This window comes from Manacus candei, unplaced genomic scaffold (genome assembly GCF_025592945.1).
Source record: "Manacus candei isolate 608988 ecotype Guabito, Panama unplaced genomic scaffold, ASM2559294v1 h1tg000059l, whole genome shotgun sequence".
Classification (NCBI taxonomy): domain Eukaryota; kingdom Metazoa; phylum Chordata; class Aves; order Passeriformes; family Pipridae; genus Manacus; species Manacus candei.
In genome coordinates, this window is record NW_026138107.1 from 2060203 (window position 1) to 2083837 (window position 23635).

The 23635-nt window shown below is 47.5% G+C and overlaps 2 protein-coding genes across 2 annotated transcripts; one reads left to right on the top strand and one right to left on the bottom strand.

The window, feature by feature from the left end:
* Nucleotides 1–9264, bottom strand: HAUS1 (HAUS augmin like complex subunit 1). The gene is made up of 9 exons (XM_051803751.1): nt 9129–9264; nt 7892–8066; nt 6792–6924; nt 5687–5821; nt 4580–4703; nt 3749–3814; nt 2381–2452; nt 1264–1311; nt 1–291 (listed from the first exon to the last, which is right to left on the bottom strand). Exons 1-9 carry the CDS (start codon nt 9216–9218, stop codon nt 232–234), a joined length of 903 nt encoding a protein of 300 aa, XP_051659711.1. The 5' UTR covers nt 9219–9264; the 3' UTR covers nt 1–231.
* A 4978-nt stretch (nt 9265–14242) lies between these two features.
* On the top strand, nt 14243–21708 carry ATP5F1A (ATP synthase F1 subunit alpha). The gene is made up of 12 exons (XM_051803705.1): nt 14243–14403; nt 15543–15621; nt 16689–16858; nt 17597–17770; nt 17850–18016; nt 18126–18274; nt 19123–19274; nt 19380–19604; nt 19709–19816; nt 20350–20494; nt 20675–20825; nt 21506–21708. Exons 1-12 carry the CDS (start codon nt 14344–14346, stop codon nt 21585–21587), a joined length of 1662 nt encoding a protein of 553 aa, XP_051659665.1. The 5' UTR covers nt 14243–14343; the 3' UTR covers nt 21588–21708.
* The last annotated feature ends 1927 nt before the right edge of the window (nt 21709–23635 follow it).

Sequence of the window (23635 nt, forward strand, 5' to 3'; positions counted from 1 at the left end):
TACACTTGCAGGTTATTTTATGTTTACAAACACAAGGCTACATGAGCCCCTAAAAATGAGTGTACTTGCTAGAAGATCCCAAGTGTACCAGCCAACAGAGAGAAGAACAAGGCAGGAAGCTGCAGAAGTACAGTAAGAATTCCAAAGTGTAATACTAGCGTAAATCAGTAGGCAATGGAGGGAAAATCATCTTCCACATAGGCCACTTGAGGTGAACTGGAGTCTGCTGGGCTACATCAACTCAAAAGCCACGCTGTCAAGCTCCTTTGAGAGTTTGTCCTCCAAGGCCTTCTAGGGTGAGACAAAACGAAGTGGAATCAGTGACCGTGGAACAGTTTTCATACGTTGCTGGAAAACAAACATATCTACAATGATCACACCCTGGGAGGTTATTAGCACTGATTGATTAACCCAGGTGCTGAGCTGGAAGGACTCTCTACTGCACATTGCAGGCAGCTACAGAGGAATCTCCAAATGAAGGGCTAAATGAGCTCAGCTGTCTTTCCTCTGTGCCCCAATGCGATATTGGACACCTTCCAGCTCCCAGAGGTGGGTATTCGGACCGGAGAACAGCCTGGCTAAGGGGAGCTTGTAATCCTGAACCAAAAGCAAGTGGCTTACCAACATGGGCAGGCTCACCTGAAAACACAGTAAATGCTCTCAGCTAGCTGTGATTTTTGATCATAGCTTGAAGGCCCAGCACTGAACAACTTGTGCTTTGTGAGCAAGCAGGCAGTAGCCTGAAGAAATGATGACAGGTTTTATGGGGCTCAAACAGGGCCCAGCTCACCCCGTAAAGCCACGTGTGAACTTCCCAAGCAGCTTTACAGATGTTTCCCAACAACCACACCTGCAGATGACACAAGCACGGAGGAAATGGGCACTGTGTTTTACAAGGGAAGGTCCCCACTGCAGTCTACAAGGCAGCTTGTTGAATAAAATCTGGGCCCCAGAGCTCTCTGAGAGTTCAGCAGCAGCCAGGAACATTGTGAGACCAACACAACTGAGTGAATAAACATTCCAACAGGTGAAGCAGGCAAAATCCATAGGGATGCAGCTACTTAATACCCACTGATACCACTATGTCCAACTGCCTTTGTAGCTCAGACATCATTCCTCCACCATTTCCCCTGAACAATATGCACAGTTTCTGCCTTACCAGAGTAAATTTCCCCTTGAGATCATTAAGAACTACAGTATGAGGTGGGTAAATCTGTAATCAATTAATACATGTAGCTTCTGAAAGATTAAAAAAAACCTTACCAGTTCTAGTTTTGCTGCTTCAACCATCACTTTTGCCAGGGAAATACTCTAATGAGAGAAGATGGCAAAAAAATCAGTATTTCAGCAGGAAAGAGTACCTGCCCCTTTGCAAGGGTCTAGTGATTCTAGCCACAGGTGAATTCAATGATAATAAAACTAGTTTTGTGTACACCTTTCACGTGCAAAAAGTACTGAAATTAAAAGCCTAGCATTGGTTTGGTTTGGGCAATCCTGTATTTTACAAAAGTCTTGTATAGCCTAAAGTCCAAAAAAACCCCTCAATTAAAGCAATTTTCCAAACCTGCCAATCAAGGGACCTGATTTTAAACATATTTGTGCATGAATTTTCCAAAGCACAATAAGCTTGCATGGATAAACCTCCCTCCCTCCTGCTGCCTGCACTAGAAATGAGGTGTTGGGCTCTCCCTGTCCCCACTGACAGCCAGACATGAGGAGGGAACTGGAGAACCCAATTTAGTTTGAATGTCGTGTTCCACTTGAGGGAAGGAGGCAGATGCCTTGGGAGGAAGATGGATTAAACAGAGGAACAGTCCCACCCTTCAGCCTTTTTTTCTAGGAGCAAGACAGCAATGGTTGTGTGAGAGAGATGGGAAAACTGTTTCCAGAGAGCTGAGTACCCAGCATCCTAAAGAGAAATCAAAGAAAATGATGGAGCAGCCATTTTAGGGGACAAGGCCTATATTTGGCTCTTTCTTCATCACCCTTAAAATCTTGTTTAGAGCTCTAACCTCTGCACCACGTGCTGTGTCCACCATACTGACAGCCTGATGACACATATAGTTAATATACTGGCATATATATTACATTTTCTTCACATATTTCTTTGTCCAATTTCTAGCTAATTCACCTCGACACTAATTCACCTGGCAAATCTGTCCACTTTGTTAGAACAAAGTTTGCCTGGCAAGCATACTTAATTTCTTGGCTTTCATTAATAAATAGTCTTTTGTTTAAGTTAAGTCTTTGGTTAATATCATTAACAGACCTGTAGGTCATCCACCTGTCCACCAAAGCATCACAATATCCTTTAAATTCTGAAGTTCGTTAAAATTAATCTGATTTGCAAATACAATAGAACAGTAGAATGAATAATTACGAAAGGTAATTCCAAGTAGATCTTCTGTTCCTTCTTCAGAGATGCAACTTTTTTCTCCAGTGAAACCAGTTCCTGTGAAGAGAGCCAGACAGATTATATTCTAGAGTCTTAAAGAAGTGATTAAATCAGTGAAATAGATCCACAATAACCCAGAGCATTTCAGAATTCACAGACGTTGTCAAGAGCTTTCATCCTCCTCAACACACATGAAAAACTAAAGTTTTGCAACAGCAAAAAGACCCTCCCTTACACTTGTACTGCTTTGCTTATTTTGGTAACAAGGGGAAATAATTTCTCTTTGAGGCTGCAAACTGAGAACCTTCCACAGTCCTCAACTCTTTTCAAATAATCAAGGTTACAAAAAAAAAAAAAAAGACGAAGTCATTTGTGCTGCCCATTTCATAGAGCTCTTGACAAAGCAGATCTAGAAATGTCAGGGAGTCAAACCTTACCTTATGCTAGGTTTCTAGAAGACAACAAGCCCAGGAAATTGCCTGTGGCTTTTCAGTTGTAAAATTTCAACAAAGTTTAGTTGTGGTCAGTACTCTCCTAAAACGCTGTGCAATGTAAGCATTGCCACCCAGTGCTGGTTCATGAGAACGACAGCAGGGAAATCAGGAAACCTGCTTTCACTGTTCCGCTCAGAAACATGCAGGAAAAGACAGCAAAAGAAATCAGGAGAAAGACCAAGTTCTCACTACAATGACAGCAAAACATATTAAGATGTGGTGAGTGCAGACAGACAAACACAAATGTCACATGTACAAACGTTTCAGCCCAAAGCTAGAGAATCTTTAGGTACAAACTCAAGAAACGTGCTTTTTTCTTTAATACATATCCCACTGGGCTTACAAAACAGCTGAAAAATGTAATGTTTAAGGACACAAGAAAAAAATAGCACACAGTTGTTGGGAATTTGGGTTTCACTTGACCTTGTCCTCTTGCTTGGAAGTGCCTGAAAGTAGGTTTATTTCACATGAAGTAGGAGGAATCGTGGGTCATTCTGTCAAGAAACTGCAATACACAGGTAGCCACGTAACGGGATACAGTCCACAGAATATCCACCCTGTTTACAACATGGATCAAGTAAAGGAGGTAGAGCACAGGCTGCCAATTTGCTTTCAGTGGCAGGAAACTTATTCCATGGAAATTCTCCAATAGATGCTTCTAGGATTTCCTAGGAGAGAGAAACCCATTCAACAGACCCCAGTTCATGGGTATCCATCTACAGGATTTTTATTTGTGCTTTTTCGACCGTGAACATTTGTTCAGATAACCAAACAGCAAACTGCATTTCCTGAAAAGGAAGAACAAGCAAGCCTAGTCTGTACCACTCTAGAAACAGCCATCCTGTAACCAAAGACTTACCTCAGATAATTGCACCAGTGCCTTGTGTGTCAGGGATGTGTGGAGCCCACGGGCAGCAAGCTCCCTCTGCAAACAGGAGAGAGTTCATTTGTAACTGAGGACAAAACGTAACAAGGAAGAGAAAGATTTCACCGTTGCCTCTTATTTTTATCTAAACAGGCAAAGAAGAAAGCAACAGAAATGTGCAATTTGAGCCACAGCCAGAGCTGCTGTATGAAAGCAGTTGCTGCTAAAATTTCTATCAATAACAAGTCTTTCCAGAAAACTAGAGGGAGAAGAGCACTTGGCCAGGCTTGAAAGAGGCTTTTTAGTAAAATGCACCAACTGTAATACAACACTTTCCATCTCATATTTGTCAAGTTATCAGACAGTATCTAAGTGTTAAACAAAGCATTCACATGTCCTTCATCATTTAGGAAAGGTGAAGGAGCAGGCAATGCAGCATTTGCTTTCTGCATTTAATCATCCATTAATTTCAAAAACTGGCTATATTCAGAATTCTGAGGCGCAACTTAAGCTCATGGAATCAGCTGCTCTACTGGTAGCTGCCTGTATTCTCTTATATGACAGTACCTCACAATAACCACAAGGTAATCCCAGCTAACACAGTTCTCAGGAAAAGAGGAGAAAGGCTTGTATTGTTTATAGGATGTGCTGAGAGACCAGCAGGAACAACTGAACTGCAGTAACATATTGTTCTGTCAGCCCAAGAGTCCTTGGTCCGAGCCTAGGAGGCTCCTGGAATATCTCTGTAACTACAACTTTGGGCCTGATCAACCATGGCTGTGTCATCCCATCACAATGCCTTGTCACAAAATCCTTTCCACCTACCTGAGCATCCTTGATCCTGATTTCTAATTCCAAACATTTATCTGTCAGGTACGTCATGGTCTTAAGTTGTCTCTCTACTTTGACAGATTGTTTTTTCTGAAGTTCCTCTGTATTCTCAATATGCCTTAAAAATAATACAAAAAGAAAAAAACTTTTACATTCAAAGAGATACCAGCATACCAATACTGCTACTTATCTATGCTCAAGCTAAACCCCTTAATACAACCAACACAAGAATGGAGAACACAGAGAAAAACTTGTACTTCCCTGTGAGATTTCCCACTGGAAACATGTACAGCTGTCACCTCCAGAATCCCAAAGGCCAGCAAAAATAATGGCTAAGGGAAAGCCATCTGCCTAAAAGCAAAGGGTAATAGTCTTGTGCACAATTCCCTAACTGAGTTAGAGATGTGTTATACGAGCTAAACTTCAGATCACAGAGGGGGACCACAGCAAACCTGCACAAAGCATACAGGTTTGGTATCTCTGCTACAAGCAGCACCACAGTTACCACTTTAAAACACACACAAAAAAAACCAAAACCAAAATAATTAGACTGGAAGAGAGCTGTGGAGATCATCTGGGCCAATGCCCACTCACGGCTGGGGCTGATCCTGCTGTGCTTGGCAAAGCACTTCATTTTACATCCTCCAGGGAATGGACTTGATACTGAATTTTTTATATATATATAATTATGAAGTGTCTCACACACTGGTTAAGGGAAATTCTTACCTGGGAATGGTTTTTGTTTTGCCTGGCTCCTTCACTCTGGCTACAGAGCCCATGCTAAATGTGCTAGGAGAATCAGGTTTGCCCTCAGCCTCAGAAAAAAGCAACTGGTGGAAGATGCAAGCTCATATCTGAAAACTGCTTATAGACCATTTATGTGTTAAAATAATGGGTCTGATGGTATCCCAAATCTCTTCTGATCACTGAATGTGTCCATGGTACATGGCTTTTCATAGATACCTCCAACTACTTTGAATTGGACATGTGTCAAACCCCTGGAAATTTAGTTATCCTTGTCAGTTACCACAACCAGTGTTGCCCACCGCAGAGATCAGCAGTACTGCTTGCACCTTTCCCTTTTCCTCATCCACTACTCACTCCAGTAACTGCTTGCTCAACATCAGGGCTGAAGTCAGTTTATTCTTGACGTCATCCAATTTCTGCTGCATTTCTCTGTTTTTTTGCGTTGTTTCAAACTGCTCCGAAGTCATATTATTGATGGCACAGAAGAGGCTGGTGAAGAGAGAACCAGTGGGAATGCTCAGAACTATTGTTATTCTTTTCTCCGCGCTTTACACAAATGACTTAGTTTTCTCGTGATATTATCTTAGGAGGAAATTAAAGTAAGTCACTGGGGTAATTTGCTTTCCTTAACTAAAACAGATTCCAAATGGAAGGAAAAATGGGGCAGCAATCTGAGTAGGAGTAAGTGAAAAACACCTGGCACCCCGGTGAATAAAACCACTGGGTTTGAAACCACCCCCAGACTCCACTCCTGCCTTGCCAAATCGCCTTTGAGAGAAACTGTATTCAGTCCCTGAAAACACACGGCCCTGAGATGTGCCCAGCAGCATCTGAGCCTCTCCCTAAATGGTTCAAAGCTGCTTTTCCCTCCAGCTCAGGAGAAGAGCTCTAAGAGCCAAGATCCTGAACATGACAGAAGAATTGGATTCCAAGGCAGATTTTGGCCTTTCCTTACTGCAGTGGTGCTGTGTCAGGGGCCAGAGCCAGGCTAGGGAGAGGGACCCAGGAAGACCAGACTAACCAGATGTCATTTCTCTGTGGCTGAGGGAGTCTCCTCACATGAACCAAGGCCAGATGAGAGAGAAGAATGAGGAGATGAGACTGGAAGACCAGTCACAGTTCCCCAGTCCTTGCCTAAGCAGTGTGAATGCTGCTCTAGCTTGGGCTACCTGGCACAACAGTCCAAGTGGCAGCACCCTGAAGCCACTGGCCACAAAAACACGAGCAAAAAAGAGGGATTTAACTCTGTCTGAGACCCTTCTCAGGCTTCAGAGCCTTCCTTTGCTGGGCTAACCTAACTTTGTGCTCAGTTCCTGTGTGCTCCAAAGCTGCCCAGTGGTGCAAAATAAGCTGGAAAATAAGATTCCTGGGGTCAAAGTGAAGTTTAAAGCTGCTGTTGTGAGAAAACAGAGGGAAAGAGCACAGACCATCACCTCAGATGCAGAGTGTGAAGAATTACCTGGTAAGAGACGTGTCTTTTGTTTGGAGTATCACTGCACTTTTTGCCAGACTAGAGAGGTCCCTGGAGGCTTTTCTGGACAGACTGGTTGGGGAAAGACCCAGGTCTTCGAAAATGTCCTGCATTTCCTTAGCTGGAACACAAATACAACCCAAAATTAGATAATTTTTTAATATTTGTGTTCTTTTAAAGAACTCTCCAAAGCTAGAACCCAATCCCACATCAGAAACTTGCCTACCTCTCTGTTGTCAGGGAAAGAGACACTTTAAAAGAAGGCTTAAACATGCCAAACTGTTGCCACGTCCCCGTTTGTCAAATAAATTCAGTGTATTAAGGGAGAAAGCACTGCTCCACTCCTTCCCTGACCAGTCTGAACTCAGACAAACAGGAGTCCACCCTTGTGTTACAGCAGTGACCACACGTAGGTCTTCTCCCCACAGAGCTCAGTTTAAGCCTGTTCCTAAGCATGCACATGCTTGTCACAGCAAGACCCAGGAGGTCTGTCTCCATCATTGTTTGTTTGATAGCAAGGCACTAGAGGACTTGAAGTAACAAAACCAAATGTTTTTTGGTTTTTTTTTACAAAAACGTCTTCGTGTGTAGAATCTTCTCACAAAGAATTAAAATTCCTTCCTGAAAAAAGCCAGTGAAGGGACAATCCTTTAGTAACGGAGTTAAAAATGTATTATGGTTCCCTGAACCACTCCCTTTCTCCAAAAAACCAAGATGTTATCAAATACTCAGTCTAGACTGCTTGAGTGTAACTTAATCACCTCACTATTCTTTTAGATTCCTCCAGTGTTCTCCTTAACAGTGGCTTAGCACCAGCTGCTTCCCTGTCTATCCAGACAGTATTTCCATGCTGTGCTATCCAGCCCAGCAGGTTAAGAGGTTTTAGCAACTAATCTCTTGACCAACCTTATGTCACTAAGTAAATTTTGCTGAAAGGATGCATTTTGTTCTGTATCAGAACAAAAGCTGAGTTTGTTTCAACTACATATATTTTTTTTTCTCAGATTCTAAAAAATACAATACAATCTTCAGGATCCCTAAGAAAATCCTAACCTGGACAGAACTGAGAAATGGAGTTTCAAACTCACTTGCTGCTTCATGCACTGCTTCCTGATGCTTCATGTCCTCTATCAGCAAAGAAACATCCCTCTCTTTGGCTTCACAACATTCCATAAGATCATGCAAGATATCCACTGTCTTTTCATTCACCTCGTCTGATGGAATAAAGTGATCCCCATATATCTTCTTCAGCCATGAAGAAACCTGCCAGAGAAGAGAAACAAAAAACCAAGGAATCATGTGAAATGACAGAAAATAGCTGATATATGTGACAAGTGTGAACTGCTGCAACCTCTGAATTCCTGAAGAATAACTCCTACTACATCAGTCCAGGCATGGGTGGGAAAAGGGGAGAAAAATTCCTTTGTCTCTTCTTTAAACGTCCAGTGTGGTTTAGAAAACAAATTCCCTTTTAATCTGCCTCAGTTCTCTGGGCACTTCCTTATCCCCATGTGATAAAATTTTATCTTTTTATTCACATGACCTGTTGGGTACGGACACACCAATGATCCAAGAGATGTTAAATGTATGTTTGGGAAGCTGGTAAAAACTGCGTTAAAGCACATGGAATAAAACTGCCCAAAACATGATCACTAGGAACAGTCTCTGTGGGATAGTGGGACAGAAAAAGTCACTACACTGCGCAGGAATGAGCCCTGCAAAGCATTCCGAACACTGAAAACAAGGTCAGAAATGAGAGACTAACACAGTACTCTCATGAAGTACTGTGATTACAGAATCGTAGAGTCATTTAGGTCGAAAAAAGCCCTCTAAGATCACGGAGTCAAACCCTTCCCCAGCACTGCCAAAGCCGCCACTAACTCATGTCCCCAAGTGCAACACCCACAAGGCTTTAGATCCCTGCAGGGATGGTGATTCCACCACTTCCCCGGGAAGCCTGTGATAGGGCTGGACAACCCTTTGAGTGAAGAAATTTTCCCTAATATCCAATGAAATTAGGTTAGAAAGGTTAGATTATGACTAGAAATAAGTGAACACATGGGAGCTCTACACTGAGGGAACATAAATTCTTTCTTAACGCTGCCTAAGAAACCTGATGGAGAAGGGACACAGCCGAGTAACTTTAAAAGACAGCTTTTCCTAGCACGTCCTTTATGCTTGCGCGCAGCATCTCAGCGACATCCACACACACACACGGAGCAAACCAACGCACCGTAGGAGCGATGACCCCTAACGACGTGGAAATTGTAACACAGCGAGCAAGCCAAGCTCGCCAACAAAAAAGGACCCGGCGCCTCCCGTTACCTGGATGAGTTTCGCCACCCGTTCGGGATCGGCGGGGTTCGGATCTCCCGCCTCAGCCTCCGCCCCGGCCTCCACGAGCGCCGCCGCCATCGCGCCCGCAGCCCCACGGGAGGGGGCGGCTCGCGGGGCGGGACCGGCGCGGCGGGAAGCGGGCGGGGGCGAGGCGATGGAAGGACGCGGAGTTCGTGATTTGCAGAGAAAAATAAAGTTTAAAATGAATCGGAACGTTAAGAGGTCCGAGTTAAGAGGAAAAAAAAAAAAAAAAAAAAGAACCAAGCCCCCAAAACAGATGCGAGAGAATTTCACAAGTACGGATGACCGGCGGTGAAGGGCCCTGTGGGTGCTGGTGGCAACGGCTGGACACAAACCCAGGTGTGCCCGGGGGGCCAAGAGGCCAATGGCCCCGGGGCTGTCCCAGCCGTGGTGTGGCAGCAGGGCCAGGGCAGTGCCCTCCCTGTGCTGGCACTGCTGAGGCACCTCCAGTGCTGGGGCAGTTCTGGGCCCTCAGACAAGAGAGACACTGAGGGGCTGGAGCGTGTGCAGGGAAGGGAACGGAGCTGGGGAAGGGTCTGGAGCAGCAGGAGGGGCTGAGGGAGCTGGGGGGGCTCATCCTGGGGAAAAGGAGGCTCAGGGGGGACCTTCTGGCTCTGCAACTCCCTGACAGGAGAGGGGAGCCAGGGGGGATCGGGCTCTGCTGCCAGGGAACAAGGGACAGGATGAGAGGAGACGGCCTCAAGCTGTGCCAGGAGAGCTTTAGAACAAATATTAGGGAAAATGTCTCCACAGAAAGGGTTGTCCAGCCCTGGAACAGGCTGCCCAGGGCAGTGGTTGAGCGAATGTGTTTCTTTTCAGGCAGGTTTACAGAACATGAAGTGACTACTGAAGTAATCAGCATGAGAAACATTGCTGAAGCATCACATTTGCTACAACACATGCCAGAATAGCTCAGGATTTTTCACTTAAACTTTTCAATTTCCAGAAAGGTCTTCCGGCATCTGTGACTTTACCAACCTCTCTGTATTTACCAGGGGGACATGATCATGCTGTACCTCCCTGGGTTTCAGCACTTTCTCACTGGCAGACCAAACCCTGTCTCACATACAGGATTTACTGCATCCCCAGCAGCAGGTTGAGGGCAGGGATTCTGCCCCTCTGATCTGCTCAGGTAAGACCCACTGCAGTGCTGCCTCCAAATCTCGGACCCTTATATCTGAAGGACGTGGAGCTGCTGGAACGAGTCCAGAGGAGGCCACGGAAATGCTCGAAGGGTTGGAGCCCCTCTCCTTTGGAGATAGGCTGGGACAGCTGGGGTGTCCAGCCTGGAGAAGAGAAGGCTCTGGCGAGATCTTAGAGCCCCTTCCAGTGCCTAAAAGGGGCTCCAAGAGAGCTGGAGAGGGACTTTGTACAAGGGCATGGAGTGACAGAACAAGAGGGAATGGCTTTCCACTGTCAAAGGGCAGGGTTAGATGGGATATTTGGAAGAAATTACTCCATGTGAGGGTGGTGAGACCCTGGCACAGGTTGCCCAGAGAAGCTGTGGCTGCCCCATCCCTGGAAGTGTTCAAGGCCAGGTTGGATGGGGCTTGGTATGGTATCCCACCTGTAAGGGGAAGGGAGCACCCAAGATTTGTAGGTGCTCATGGCCAAAAGGAACCAGTTAAAGAATTCATAAAAGTTCATTAAGTTTCATTAGTAAATTACACATTTGGCCTGGAAATTAGTGTGTTAGTCCCCCCTAATACAAGCACATGGCAGTGGGTTTCGGATAAAGGGGTAGGGTGAAAGGGAAGAGAGTGGGATAGATTAAAGAGGGAGAAAGGAAGAAAGGAAGAAAGAAAGAGCTTACCAGCCCTGGCTCCAGCTGATGGGGTGTCCAGGGTCCTGGGGTGCATGCATACTCAGTCTTGGTTGGGGTGGATCTTTTATTGTTGTTTCTCTGCTTTGGAGATGAATTTCTCACTTTATGTGGAAATTTATCGTGCGCAGTCTGTTATTCTAGACCCTTCTGGAAATGGGTCAGAGGACTTCAGGGGTCTTTGGTGATCTTGATCGCCCTGCTACAGTCTTAGACCACTTCTTGGCCTCATTCTTGTGCTGTGCTGTGTTGTGCTTATCTCCAAGAACTAGAACAAGGACGTTTGTCCCAGAAAAGTGCTGCCCTGTCTCTGCATGGCCCCTTCTCCATTCACATACTGTTCTCTCTCACGGCATGTTTTTGCCAAAGGGGCTCCCCCTTATCGTCTGGGCTTCTACACTTGGGGCAACCTTGTCTAGTGGAATATGCCCCTGCTGATTGCAGGAGGATGGACCTAGATGGCCTTTAAGGTCCCTTTAAACCCAAACCATTCTGTGATTATCTGACTTGTTGCTAGGCTTCTGCCCCTGCTGTGGCAGAGAGCTTGCCACAAGGCAGAGATCCCTGGCACCGTGAGCACCACTGCCTCTTGCATTAGGTTCTACTCAGCTTGGGACACTGTCTCCATCCCTCTGATTGCACCTGTAGGGCTTTCAAGTTTCACTCATTATCAACAGGCTGGCTAAATGTAAGGAAACCAACATGACACTGTGCATCTCATCCCTTTTACCCATTCCCAGAGCACATACGTGCTGCCAGTACTTCTCTGTCTCCAGCTGCTACTTTCCAGACTGGAGCTCCTGGAAAAGGGCCCTAATTACCCTCTTCCCCAGACCATTGTCCTGTGCATTGCAGCCCCTCACATCCCTACTCCTGCCCCTGCCCTTTTCCCTGCCCTGTGACTGCCCCTACCCCCTCCCCTAACCCTGATACTGAGCCCCTCAAGATTTGCGCCCCTCAAGATCTAAACAGGGGTTTGAGTCAAACTTTGCAATTTGTTTAAAAAATTGTTACTCAGTAGCTGTAGCTGGACAGTTATGATTAAGCAGTTGCATTGTGAGCATTGTATGCTTGGTTAATCAGGGAAAAGGGAAGACAATCCCAAGAGGAATGGGCTGTCTTGAGTGAAGTCAGCAGGACTGAGCAGTACCTGGGGGTAAGGTAATTCCAGCAGTGGGAGATCATGGCCACTGACTCATTGAAAGTTCTGGAGAAGATTATTCTGGGAAGTATTGAAAAACACCTGAAAGACAATGCTGTTGTTGGTCACAGCCAGCACAGCTTGAGGAAAGTCCTGCTTAGCAAACCTGATTTCCTTCTATGATATGGTGACCCACCTGGTTGATCCAAGGCAGCCAGTTGATGGGATCTTTTTGGATTTCAGTAAAGCTTTCAAAACTGTCTCTCACAGGATCCTTCTGGACAAAATATCCAGCCACAGCTGGATAAACACATCATGTGCTGGGTGAGCAACTGGCTCACGGGTCGAGCACAGAGGGTGACAGTGACTGAGGTGACATCAGACTGGTGACTTGTCACTAGTGGGGTTCTGCAGGGCTCCATCTTGGGCCCTGTGCTCTTCAACATCTTCATAAATGACTTGGACACAGGACTGGAAGGGCCACTGAGCAAGTTTGCAGATGACACAAAACTGGGAGGAGCTGTTGACTCCCTTGAAGGCAAGGGTGGCCCTCGACAAATGAGAAGTCTGGGCAATCACCAACTATAGGAAGTTCAACAGGGGAAAGTGCTGGATTCTGCACCTGGGATGGGGCAACCCTGGATGTATGGAGAGACTGGGAATGAGAGGCTGGAAAGCAGTGCCAGGAAACGGACCTGGGGGTCCCGGTCAATGGCCGGCTGTCCATGAGTCAGCAGTGCCCTGGCAGCCAGGAGGCCAACCCTGTCCTGGGGGCACCAGGCCCAGCATCGCCAGCCGGGCCAGGGAGGGGATTGTCCCGCTCTGCTCTGCCCTGGGGCGGCCTCACCTCAAATATTGGGGCAGTTTTGGGCACCACAATGTAAGAAGGATATTGAGCCATTAGAGAGTGTCCAAAGGAGGGCAACAAAGATGGTGAAGGGCCTTGATTTGAAGCTGTGTGAGGAGCAACTGAGGGCACTTGGTGTGTTCAGCTGGAGGAGACTGAGGAGAGACCTCATTGCAGTTACAACTTCCTGGGGAAGGAAACAGGAGGGACAGGCACTGATCTCTGCTCTGTGTGACCAGTGACAGGACCTGAGGGAATGGCCTGAAGCTCTGTCAGAGGAGGTTTAGGTTGGATATTAGAAACAGGTTCTTCCCCCAGGGGGTGGTTGGGCACTGAACAGGCTCCACAGGGCAGTGGGCACAGCACCAAGGCTGATGGAGCCCAAGGAGGATTTGGATGATACTCTGAGGCACACGATGTGACTCTTGGGGATGGTCCTGTGCAGGGCCTGGAGCTGGATTCGATGATCCTTGTGGGTCCCTTCCAACTCAATATATTCTGTGATTCTGTGATTCTGTGAAAAAGGAACCCCAGACTCAAATGGAGGGAAGAACTGCACTTGCAGACTAATCAGTATACGAAGTGAGAGACATAGCTAGCAAAGTCTGACTAGTAATTAATAGAAAAGTTATGCAATTTGTAACCAATGAATGCTGATACCTTTGTTTTTTAAAATGTATAAATAGCGTAAAGTTCTGGTGATCGGTGTGTAGACTTATGTGGGTTAACACCCAGACCCCTACTTAGCGCAAACCAGAGCAAGAAATAGAAATACTTCGCCTCAGTGCGTAAATTGGCGCAGCGCACCGGGGGACGAGCCCAAAGCGGGGACAACAGCCCTGTCCCTGATCCTGCCCTTGCCTTGTCCCTGTCCTTGTTCCTGTCTCTTTCCGTGCTCCTGTCCCTGCCCTTGTCCCCGTCCCTTTCCGTGACCTCATTCCTGCCCCTACCTTATCCCTGCCCTTGTCCCTGTCCCTGTCCCTGTCCCCGAGGTCCCCCCTCTGACCTTCCCTCACTCCCCGCCCTCCTGTTCCTCTCAGCAGCCCCCGCCCCTTCCGCCCGCCGAGGGCCATTTCAAGGGCACCTCCCGCAGCGGGCTATTTCCTAAAAACCCTATTTAGATTTTTTATTATTTTTTAATTAATTTCATTGCATATTACGTGTGCCTGTGTGTGTGTATATGTATATTTTTAAGTATATCTCAGGGGCACGTGGAGCGGTTCGCGCCCCGCCCCGCCCCCTGGGCGCGGCCTCGGCGCCAAAAGGGGCGTGAGGCGCCGCCGCCATTTTGTGAGCAGAGCGCGGGGCCGGCAGCCCTCAGCGTCCCTCCGCCGCAGCCTCCCCGGGTCCCACCGCCTCTGCCGCCGCAGCAATGCTGTCCGCCCGCGTGGCCGCCGCCCTCGCCCGCTCCCTGCCGCGGCAGGCCGGCCTGGTGAGCGCCTTGCCCGCCCCGGAGCCGGCGGGGCCGGGGGGGACGCGCCGCTGCCGCCATCTTGGGGGCCGCGGTGACATTGAGGGGGAACATCGGAGTGTGGGGAGGGAAGCGGGGGGTGTCCCCTCAGCGATGTGGGGCAGACCCCGCTGAGGGGCGAGGTGTCCTTCACCGGGCTCAGGGTAGTGGCTGAAAGCTGCCAGAGCAAGGTCAAGGTTGGGGGTGTGAGGTGCGAGGGGATGGAGAGTTTTGTCCCGTGTTTGTGAGGAGAGAGCGAGCATGGAAAGAGCCGTCGGGAGCCTCTCGCGCCCTTGTCCTCAGTAAAGGCGAATGAGGGAGAGGCCTGCCCGGCGTACAGGGCATTAAATAAATTGCATTAACGGTGCTGCATGGGACTGCATTGGGAGCCTTGCTTGGGGTGCAGGAATGTAATCTAATGTAGTCATTATCACAGATCTTTTTTTTTGGACGTTAGAAAGAAATTCTTCACAGATGGGGTGAATAGACATTGGAATGGGCTTCCCAGGGAGGTGGTGGGGTCATTGTCCCTGGAGGTGTTTAAGAATAGACTCTGCCATGATTTAGTTGACATGGTAGTGTTCAGTCACAGTTTGGACTCAATGATCTTGGAGGTCTTTTCCAACTAATTGATTCTGTGGTTCTGTTCTTTTGCTGAAGAGGTTTTGTTTTCTTTTTTTTTTGCTATATGTGTTAACCGTACCAAAACCACTACAGTTAGATTTTTCTTAGGAGACACAATCTTATTTCTCCCCTGTGCAACTCTGAGTGGTGCAGTGATTTCTGTATGCCCAAGGTTCTGATGTTTAGGTGCCAAGCAAGAGGAGGTTTTGCTGTGGGAGCTGCTGCAGTGCTTGATGGTGACATCAGTGCACTGCAGAAAAACGCAGCGAGGGGTTGGGAGCAACCTCCTTCACCATTTGTCCTTTCTTGGTGGTGCTGGGGTTGGTTCTGGAACTCCAGAACTCGTTCTGTAATTGTGAATGAGGTGCTGTGGAGTTCAGCTCAAAACTGAGACAGATCATAAGCTCAAAATGAAAAATCCCAGTGTGTTATATCTTAGTGTGTTTTTTGCATGATTAAGGAAATCTCATTGGTTCTGAAACAGTTGCTTATTTTAGGTTTCCAGGAACACCCTGGGTGCAGCATTTGTTGCTACACGAAACCTCCATGCCTCCAAACCATGCTTTCAGAAGACTGGTGAGTCTGAGAAAGGTCTTGAGTGTGGTTTAAGAACTTGGTCTGTCAGACAAAATGGGAATTTGAATATGATGGGTGTTATTTGACAGCACTTGAGGACCTTTATGTTCTGACAGTATTTAACAGTGAAATGTTACACAGTCACATCCTGCAAACTGCACTTCATTTAAAATTCAAAACATGCCCTAACCAGGGGGACACCACATGTCAGCTGGCTTACACAGGTACCTGCTTCATGAGGATTCCAGTCAGCCTTCAACTCCTGCAGAACTATTTGAAAAAAGTTGCCCCAAGTTGGAGTTTCCTGTCCTGCTTGGAACAGTGTGAAGAAGCAGATGACTTTCCCAGGCCTGCCTGGGTTTGACCTTGTGTCCTTGAGCATGGCTTTTTTGCTGCCAGCAGTTTGGTGTTTAGAGAAGACAGCTGCTCTGCGTGGCTGTGTTTTTGGCAGCAATTCACGTACGTTATTTTGAAGTGGTTTAGGGCAATTAAAGGTTATTGGGAAGTAGCAGTTTCACAGTTTTATTTACTGTTTGTTAGATGTGGAAATAAAAGATTGTTGGAGGTATGCAGCCAAACAAATTTGAGGAAGATGGAGGATACGTTTTTACAGTTTATATTGAACAGCTTGCTCCTTAAATGTATGGAATTCCTTTAGGTGTGTTTGGATCTTGGATTACAAATCAATTGGCTGGGTGTTTTGATGCATCCAAGTCTAAGTAACTGCTCAACAAGCAGAGCAAGCATGCCTGTTCTCTCTGAGCTAAGGCTAATTAATTAGTCTAATTGTTTTCTAGGGAGAGAGATTGATAGTAGTGTAGGACATAATCAAGAAAATTGATAACTGAACAGCCATCTGTGTTCTGGTTAAAACTGGCGTGTAATGATGAGTTCAGGCTCCTTTTATTAACTGGGAGTACAGAGGCTGTTATTCATCTTACGCATCCTAGGTAAGGGTGTTGTTTGCTAGACTTTGTGGCACATTTGAGGAAGGGGACCTTGTGAATTCAAGACAAGCTTACTGGGTTCATACTGTACCTTAATGTGCTTTTAACCTCTCTTTCCAGGTACTGCGGAGGTATCCTCTATTCTGGAGGAACGTATTCTGGGAGCTGACACCTCGGCTGAGCTGGAGGAGACGGGCCGTGTGCTCTCCATCGGTGACGGTATCGCCCGTGTGTACGGCCTGAGAAACGTCCAGGCAGAGGAGATGGTGGAATTCTCTTCTGGGCTGAAGGTGAGCTGTCACTACAGCAGTTCCTTTAGCTCAGGGACAGTAAAAGTGCTGGGAGGTACCCATGGAGTCATTGTATCAGCTTCATTGCATCTTTAATGTGTAGTAACTAGTGAAAATTTTTTAATTTGTAACACTTGGCTTTCAGTATCAGTATCTGGTTCTAAGCCAGCATTTGAGCTTTTTTTGTCTTCATCTAGGAAGTACTAGGACTAACCTGACACTGGATTTTGTTTTCTTCAGTTTCAGGGTGGCTTTTTTATTTGCTGTTGAATAATGGCCTCTCTGCTTCAGTACAGCATGCAGCTTGCTGGCTTGTAGTCTTAAGAGTGGGTTAAAAACCTGTTGACTGTTCCAAGAGTACTGGAAGAGCTCATCCAGCATTTTTAATGACCCATCTCACCTTGGGCACTGAAGAAGCCAGTGCTTTTCTCTTGTCCAGCTCCCAGGCAAGAGAAAACTCTTGTACTTGAACCCTGCTTATCCTTTCCGGTTTTTGTAGAGAGATTCAGTGCTAAACTGCTGTGGTACAATTACAGGGTAAGTTGAAAGCTTAGGCATGTTCTTTAATCACTGTGGAGTTAAATAGATGCTTTGTATGTAAAAGCAGAACATTGACTATTGTTACAAATAAGATTGAGGTAGATCTTTTGGGATTTTGTACACTGTAAAAGAGTCACTGTGACAGTTCTCACATGTGTTGGTATGGGTTTTGTAAGGATAATGTGATCTCTGTCCCAGGGTATGTCCTTGAATCTGGAGCCTGACAACGTTGGTGTTGTAGTGTTTGGTAATGACAGACTGATCAAGGAGGGGGATGTTGTGAAGAGGACTGGAGCCATCGTGGATGTTCCAGTGGGGGAAGAGCTGCTCGGCCGTGTTGTAGATGCCTTGGGCAATCCAATTGATGGGAAGGTAAGTGTATCTAAGTGTTAACTACCTCTGCTTTTATCTATGTGATACAGACCTCAGCAATTTTTTCTTCTCTTTAAAGGGCGCTATTGCATCCAAGACACGCAGGAGAGTTGGCTTGAAGGCCCCTGGGATCATTCCCAGGATCTCTGTGCGTGAGCCCATGCAGACTGGGATTAAGGCTGTGGACAGCTTGGTGCCCATTGGTCGTGGCCAGCGTGAGCTGATCATCGGTGACAGGCAGACAGGGTGAGTAAAATGCCCAAGCCTAAAATATTCCTTAAGCAGGGACCACAGGGCTGTGTAGGGAGTGGGAGAACCCAGGGCAGCTTAACTTACCAGCCTCTGTGTTCCACAGGAAAACTTCAATTGCAATTGACACAATAATCAACCAGAAACGATTCAACGATGGGACGGATGAGAAGAAGAAGCTGTACTGTATCTATGTTGCCATTGGCCAGAAGAGATCCACTGTTGCTCAGCTGGTGAAGAGGCTCACTGACGCAGGTACAGATACTGGGAGATGGCACCCGCTGACATCCTGTTCTCATTGTAATGCTGAGTACTGCTGTGCCCTCTGGTGGCTGCAGATGTAGACAGAATTCTTATTAAACGAATGAATTACTTGGCTTTGTGGAGAAGAAGCCTTTCTAGGCAAGTGGGGAAAATACCATTCTGAGGCCCCCAAACTGCTGAATTGAGTTGAGAGCTTACCCTTTGCAGTCAGGCAGGCCTGGTGACAAATATTTATGGACTTGACATTTGTTCCATGTGTTCATGCGTTCCATGTGCCAATCGATGTGAATGGCAGCTGCAGATTTAGTGAGGAGCCTTCACAGCCCAAACACATTAAATGATAGCATCCCTTCAGAAAATGATGTCCATGACCAAGGCTGCACATGTAACAGAACTTGCAAGAGACCAGCACCTGACTTCCTGCGGGCTGATCAAGCACCTTGATCAGAGAAAACCCCACATTTTAAGGACAATGATTGGTTTGGGACTATAAAGTGAAGGGTTTTGCAACAGCCTTGAAGCATCCAGGAAACCATGGGCTTTCAGCGTGAGTTACTTCTAGAACAAAAGTGTGTCAGTAAAGGTTTAAATTTCATTTTAAATGGGAAAGAAGTCTGCAGGTGTTAGGTGTTAGCTGCTATGAATTTGCTCTTGGGACTTCCTGAGTTAGTTGAGCTAACAGGCAGGTTCAGCTGGTGTGGTGGGCTTTCCTGTAGCACTGTAGTGATGCTGCCAGGGCGTGCTTCAGCACTGGTACTTGACACGCGTGTGTTGTGTTTGCTGACGTGGGGCATGATGAGGTAGCACGCTCAGCGGTACGTGTCTCCAATCCTTTCCAGATGCCATGAAGTACACCATCGTGGTGTCTGCCACAGCGTCTGATGCAGCACCCCTTCAGTACCTGGCTCCCTATTCAGGCTGCTCCATGGGGGAATACTTCAGGGACAACGGGAAACACGCATTGATCATCTATGATGACTTGTCCAAACAGGTGAGAAACACTGTTTATAGGCCTCGTGGTCTGGCCTTGGTGTGTGTTAAGTCCGGCATGTTGAGAGAGGTGCCGAACTCTGACAGCTCCCTCTGCACCACACAGGCCGTTGCCTACCGTCAGATGTCCCTGCTGCTGCGCCGTCCCCCCGGCCGCGAGGCCTACCCAGGGGATGTGTTCTACCTGCACTCCCGGCTGCTGGAGAGAGCGGCCAAGATGAATGACTCCTTCGGGGGTGGCTCCCTGACCGCCCTGCCCGTCATCGAGACCCAGGCTGGGGACGTGTCTGCTTACATTCCAACCAACGTCATCTCCATCACTGATGGACAGGTGGGACTGCTTCCTGTCCCATTACCCCTGTGTAACTTACTGACTGGTCTCTGAGGAGGCCTCCAGGCTTCTGACTAAGAGAATAAAACAATTTCCTCCCATAGATTTTCTTGGAAACTGAGTTGTTCTACAAAGGTATCCGTCCAGCCATCAACGTTGGTCTGTCTGTGTCCCGTGTGGGTTCTGCTGCTCAGACCAGGGCTATGAAGCAGGTAAGTGTGAAACTGCTGCTCCTCCTTGTGCCGGAGGTAATATGTAGGCATTACAACCCATCTGACTCTGAATATCTGTGAACAGGGAGGGAATAAAGCTTTGGATTCCTTAGCGTTATGAAATTATAAAAGGACCAGCTTTGGAGAACTCTTTGCTATTTCTCTTGCCTGCTGAGAGAGGTGGGGGAGAAAGGAAAATTGTATCTATATAAAGATGTAGGATTAAGTTTTGGTATGCTGAAGTGGGTATTATCAACTAGAAATAGAGAATACTCACTTAACCCTGAGCGTTTGTACAGGTGTGGAATTAGAGGGGTTTAATATGAACTGTTCCCATATTAGGGAGAAATAGCATGCTTATGTTACAAGGTGGGATTTTTGGAAATGTGTATGATCTGCCAGTGTTTGTAGTCACCTGTCTGGTACGCAGGGCAGAGCTGCCTGGTGACAGCTGTCAGCTGCAGATAGCCTGCAGACTCTGCGACACCCCTCGAGGTGGCCCCACGGGGTCTGACCTGTGCCCTGTGCTGCAGGTGGCCGGTACCATGAAGCTGGAGCTGGCTCAGTACAGAGAGGTCGCCGCCTTCGCCCAGTTCGGCTCTGACCTGGACGCCGCCACGCAGCAGCTGCTGAACCGCGGGGTGCGCCTGACAGAGCTGCTCAAGCAGGGCCAGTACGGTGAGTGTCTGTTCCTGTTAGTGCTGTGTGCTGCAGTGACTGCTCATTCTGCACACGGGGTAAATGCAGGCTGGCTTGAACCAGGCTGTCCATGCGCAGCTGGTCATCCAAGGGCTCTGTGTAGTTGTGATGTGTCCTGTTGTCAGAGTTCTGATGGAATGAGTGCTCTCTTCCTTGCAGTTCCCATGGCTATCGAAGAACAGGTTGCAGTCATCTATGCTGGTGTAAGAGGTCACTTGGACAAGCTGGAGCCCAGCAAGATCACTAAATTTGAGAGCGCTTTCCTCGCCCATGTACTGAGCCAGCACCAGGCCCTCCTCTCCACAATCAGGTATGGGGGTCTACCATGCTTCATCCCCAGGGTATTGACTTAATGGCTGGAGTACAGAATAATGATCACTGAACTGTTAATTTAGTGTATCCTAGAACATCAGGCCTTCAGCTGCTTGTGCCAGAGCTGGAGGTTATATCAGCCTTCCTACCATCGACCTTCCTCAGATTCGTGTCTTCAGCTCTTAGGAAATGCAGCTTATGCTTAAAGTGAACGTACTTGCCTATGTCTGATCTGTTCCTGAAGTCACTTAATTGAGTCACTGCCCATATTTCTGACAGCTTTAAGCTGTGAGTTAAGTGCTGCTGAGTGGATTGTTGGGGACTGAGTATTTCCATAGTTCCGTCCTGGGAACTGGTCCTGGCTTGGTTTGTCATGAGCCAAATCATGTGCCTTCTGTCTCTAAGGCACAGCTCTGTAGAAGGTGGAGCATTGTTGGAATACATACGTCTGTTCTGAAAGTATTTGTGGACAGACTTCAGTTCTTGAACAAGACTTAACACTTTCAGGAGAAGGGATGTTTTGTCAGTGGTACGGTGTCATACATCAAACAGAAATGTAATAAATCATCTACTAATTTTGTTAGAAATGGGGAGGTTTGTTGTGAAGCTTCTGTCTTTGTCTCGGGTTGACTGTGTATCTGTTGCTGTGTCAGGAGTTTAACTGAACTCTTCCAACAGGACCGAAGGGAAGATCTCTGACCAGACAGAAGCGAAGTTGAAGGAGATAGTCACAAATTTCCTGGCTACTTTTGAGGCATAAACTCTTAAAACTGTTCAGAGACCAGGCGGTTGTGCTCCAGTGCTCCAGCTCCATCAGAGACTAAAGTATATGTGACTTGAATGTACAGATCTCAGTGAGAATAAAGGTTCCCTGTTCTGAACGAGTGCCTTCTGGCTGGCTGCTTGCATCTGTAGAACACAGAGCTGAATTCCCCTGGACATCAGGGGGCATCTTAACTGTTGGGTGAGCAAACTCCCCTGACATGGGAGCAGGAGGGTGACAGAGCTGAGAGATGTTCTCAGGGTGTTCATCCTTGGTGCCAGGCAGCTTATCCTGGAGAAGGGCAGTGCAGCTGGAGAGGCACCCTGTGCTGCCTTGTCACGGGGGTAATTCACTGGACCTCGCAGGAATCTCTTTAACTGCCTGAAACTCTGGCAGAGTATTTCTTGGAATTTCTGCCTGGTGACCCATCCTGGTGCCAGGCCTTTGTAAGACTGGTCCTTGAGTCGCAGGACAACTGCAGGTGTAGCTGTTACAGTAGTAACAGAGATTAAAGTACTAGAATCCTACAATAGTTTGGGTTGGAAGGGACCTTCAAGGCCAACTCATTCTACCCTCCTGCCATAGGGAGGGACACCTTCCACTAGACCAGGTTGCTCCAAGCCCTGTCCAGCCTGGCCTTGAACACTTCAGGGATGGGGCAGCCACAGCTTCTCTGGCCAACCTGTGCCAGGGCCTCACCTCCCTCACAATAAAGAATTTCTTCCCAATATCCCATCTAATCCTGTCCTCTGGCAGTGGGAAGCCATTCCCCCTTGTCCTGTCACTCCAGGCCTTTGTAAATAGTCTCTCTCCATCTTTTCTGTAAGTTCCCTTCAGGTACTGGAAGGCTGCAATTAGGTCACCTCGAAGCCTTCTCTTTTCCAGGCTCAGCAATCCCAATTCTTTCAGCCTTTCCTTGTATGAGAGGTTTTCCATCCTAGTAATGAACTTCGTGCCTCCTCTGGACTTGCTCCAACAGGTCCATGTTGTTCCTGTGCTGGGACCCCAGAGCTGGAGCTCTTCCATTTCCTGACTGCTGTGTGAGGCACAGGAAATCTCAGTGTTGCACCGATCTGGGATGGGGGAGAGTTCAAAGCCTCTCCATTTTGTGCAGTGTATTCAGTCTGGTACAGTGGAGCTTGGCCCTTAATCCCCGTGGAGCCTGCACACCCACTGTCCCCAGTTAACTTTCCTGCAGGGGAGCATCCTGCCTCCCAGTGCAAACAAGCAGCTGGAAACATTCTCACACAGTTCCAGGCTAACAAACAGGCTCTGCTGTACCGGGGGAAAATTTTTAGTCCAGGAGTGTCAGACACCTTTCTGGGAAGAGTTAGTGCTGTGCTCCAGGAGGAGGGATTTCTGTTTTGTTTATTCCGTGCACAGCTCCAGAACAGGTGGCTCAGGGGCTTCACCCGCACGAGGGAATGTTGTGGAACCCTTTTACTCTGACCTGGCCAACATCATTTGTCACTTCCAGGATAATGTTTACAGCTTGTGACTCTGTTCCTGCACGTTGACTGAACGCTGGTTACCTCTTGGTGGTGCTGTGCCATCTTCTACTGACGTGCTGCTGCAGCTGGAAAGCACCGAGCTCAGGGGTGCCCTAGTCCAAAACTGCACAGAGATGTATTTGTTTCTAGTAAGATAGGAGAGAAATATTCCAAGGTTCTGGTTTCTGCCCTGTTGCTGCTGAGATGTAGGAAGGTGAGAACTTCCTCATGAAAGCACCGTGTGGTAAATGCACCAGTCGGGTCAGAGTGAAGGGCAGGGCGGGTTTTGGAGGATGGGTTCAAGGTCCTGAGTGGTGCTATGGGCTGCCCTGGCCACGGGGTGGGGCTGGGAAGCTGGGAAATGGCCAGTGGATCACAGACTCACAGGGTGATTTGGTTGGAAGAGGACCTTAAGGATCATTGACATCCAAACCCCTGCCATGGGCAGGGACACCTTCCACTAGCCCAGGCTGCTCCAAGCTCTGTCCAGCCAGTCCTTGGACACTTCCAGGGATGGGGTAGCCACAGCTTCTCTGGGCAACCTGTGCCAGGGCC

What these genes read in the sequence shown, in the direction of transcription:
- HAUS1 (XM_051803751.1), bottom strand. Translation starts at nt 9,218, where the DNA reads ATGGCGGCGGCGCTCGTGGAGGCCGGGGCGGAGGCTGAGGCGGGAGAT. An exon ending in GGGTGGCGAAACTCATCCAG is followed by an intron (nt 8,067 to 9,128) that starts GTAACGGGAGGC and finishes CTTCTCTGGCAG; the next exon opens with GTTTCTTCATGGCTGAAGAA. An exon ending in AGCAGTGCATGAAGCAGCAA is followed by an intron (nt 6,925 to 7,891) that starts GTGAGTTTGAAA and finishes TTTGTGTTCCAG; the next exon opens with CTAAGGAAATGCAGGACATT.
- ATP5F1A (XM_051803705.1), top strand. Translation starts at nt 14,344, where the DNA reads ATGCTGTCCGCCCGCGTGGCCGCCGCCCTCGCCCGCTCCCTGCCGCGG. An exon ending in ACCATGCTTTCAGAAGACTG is followed by an intron (nt 15,622 to 16,688) that starts GTGAGTCTGAGA and finishes CTCTCTTTCCAG; the next exon opens with GTACTGCGGAGGTATCCTCT. An exon ending in GAAGAGGCTCACTGACGCAG is followed by an intron (nt 18,275 to 19,122) that starts GTACAGATACTG and finishes AATCCTTTCCAG; the next exon opens with ATGCCATGAAGTACACCATC.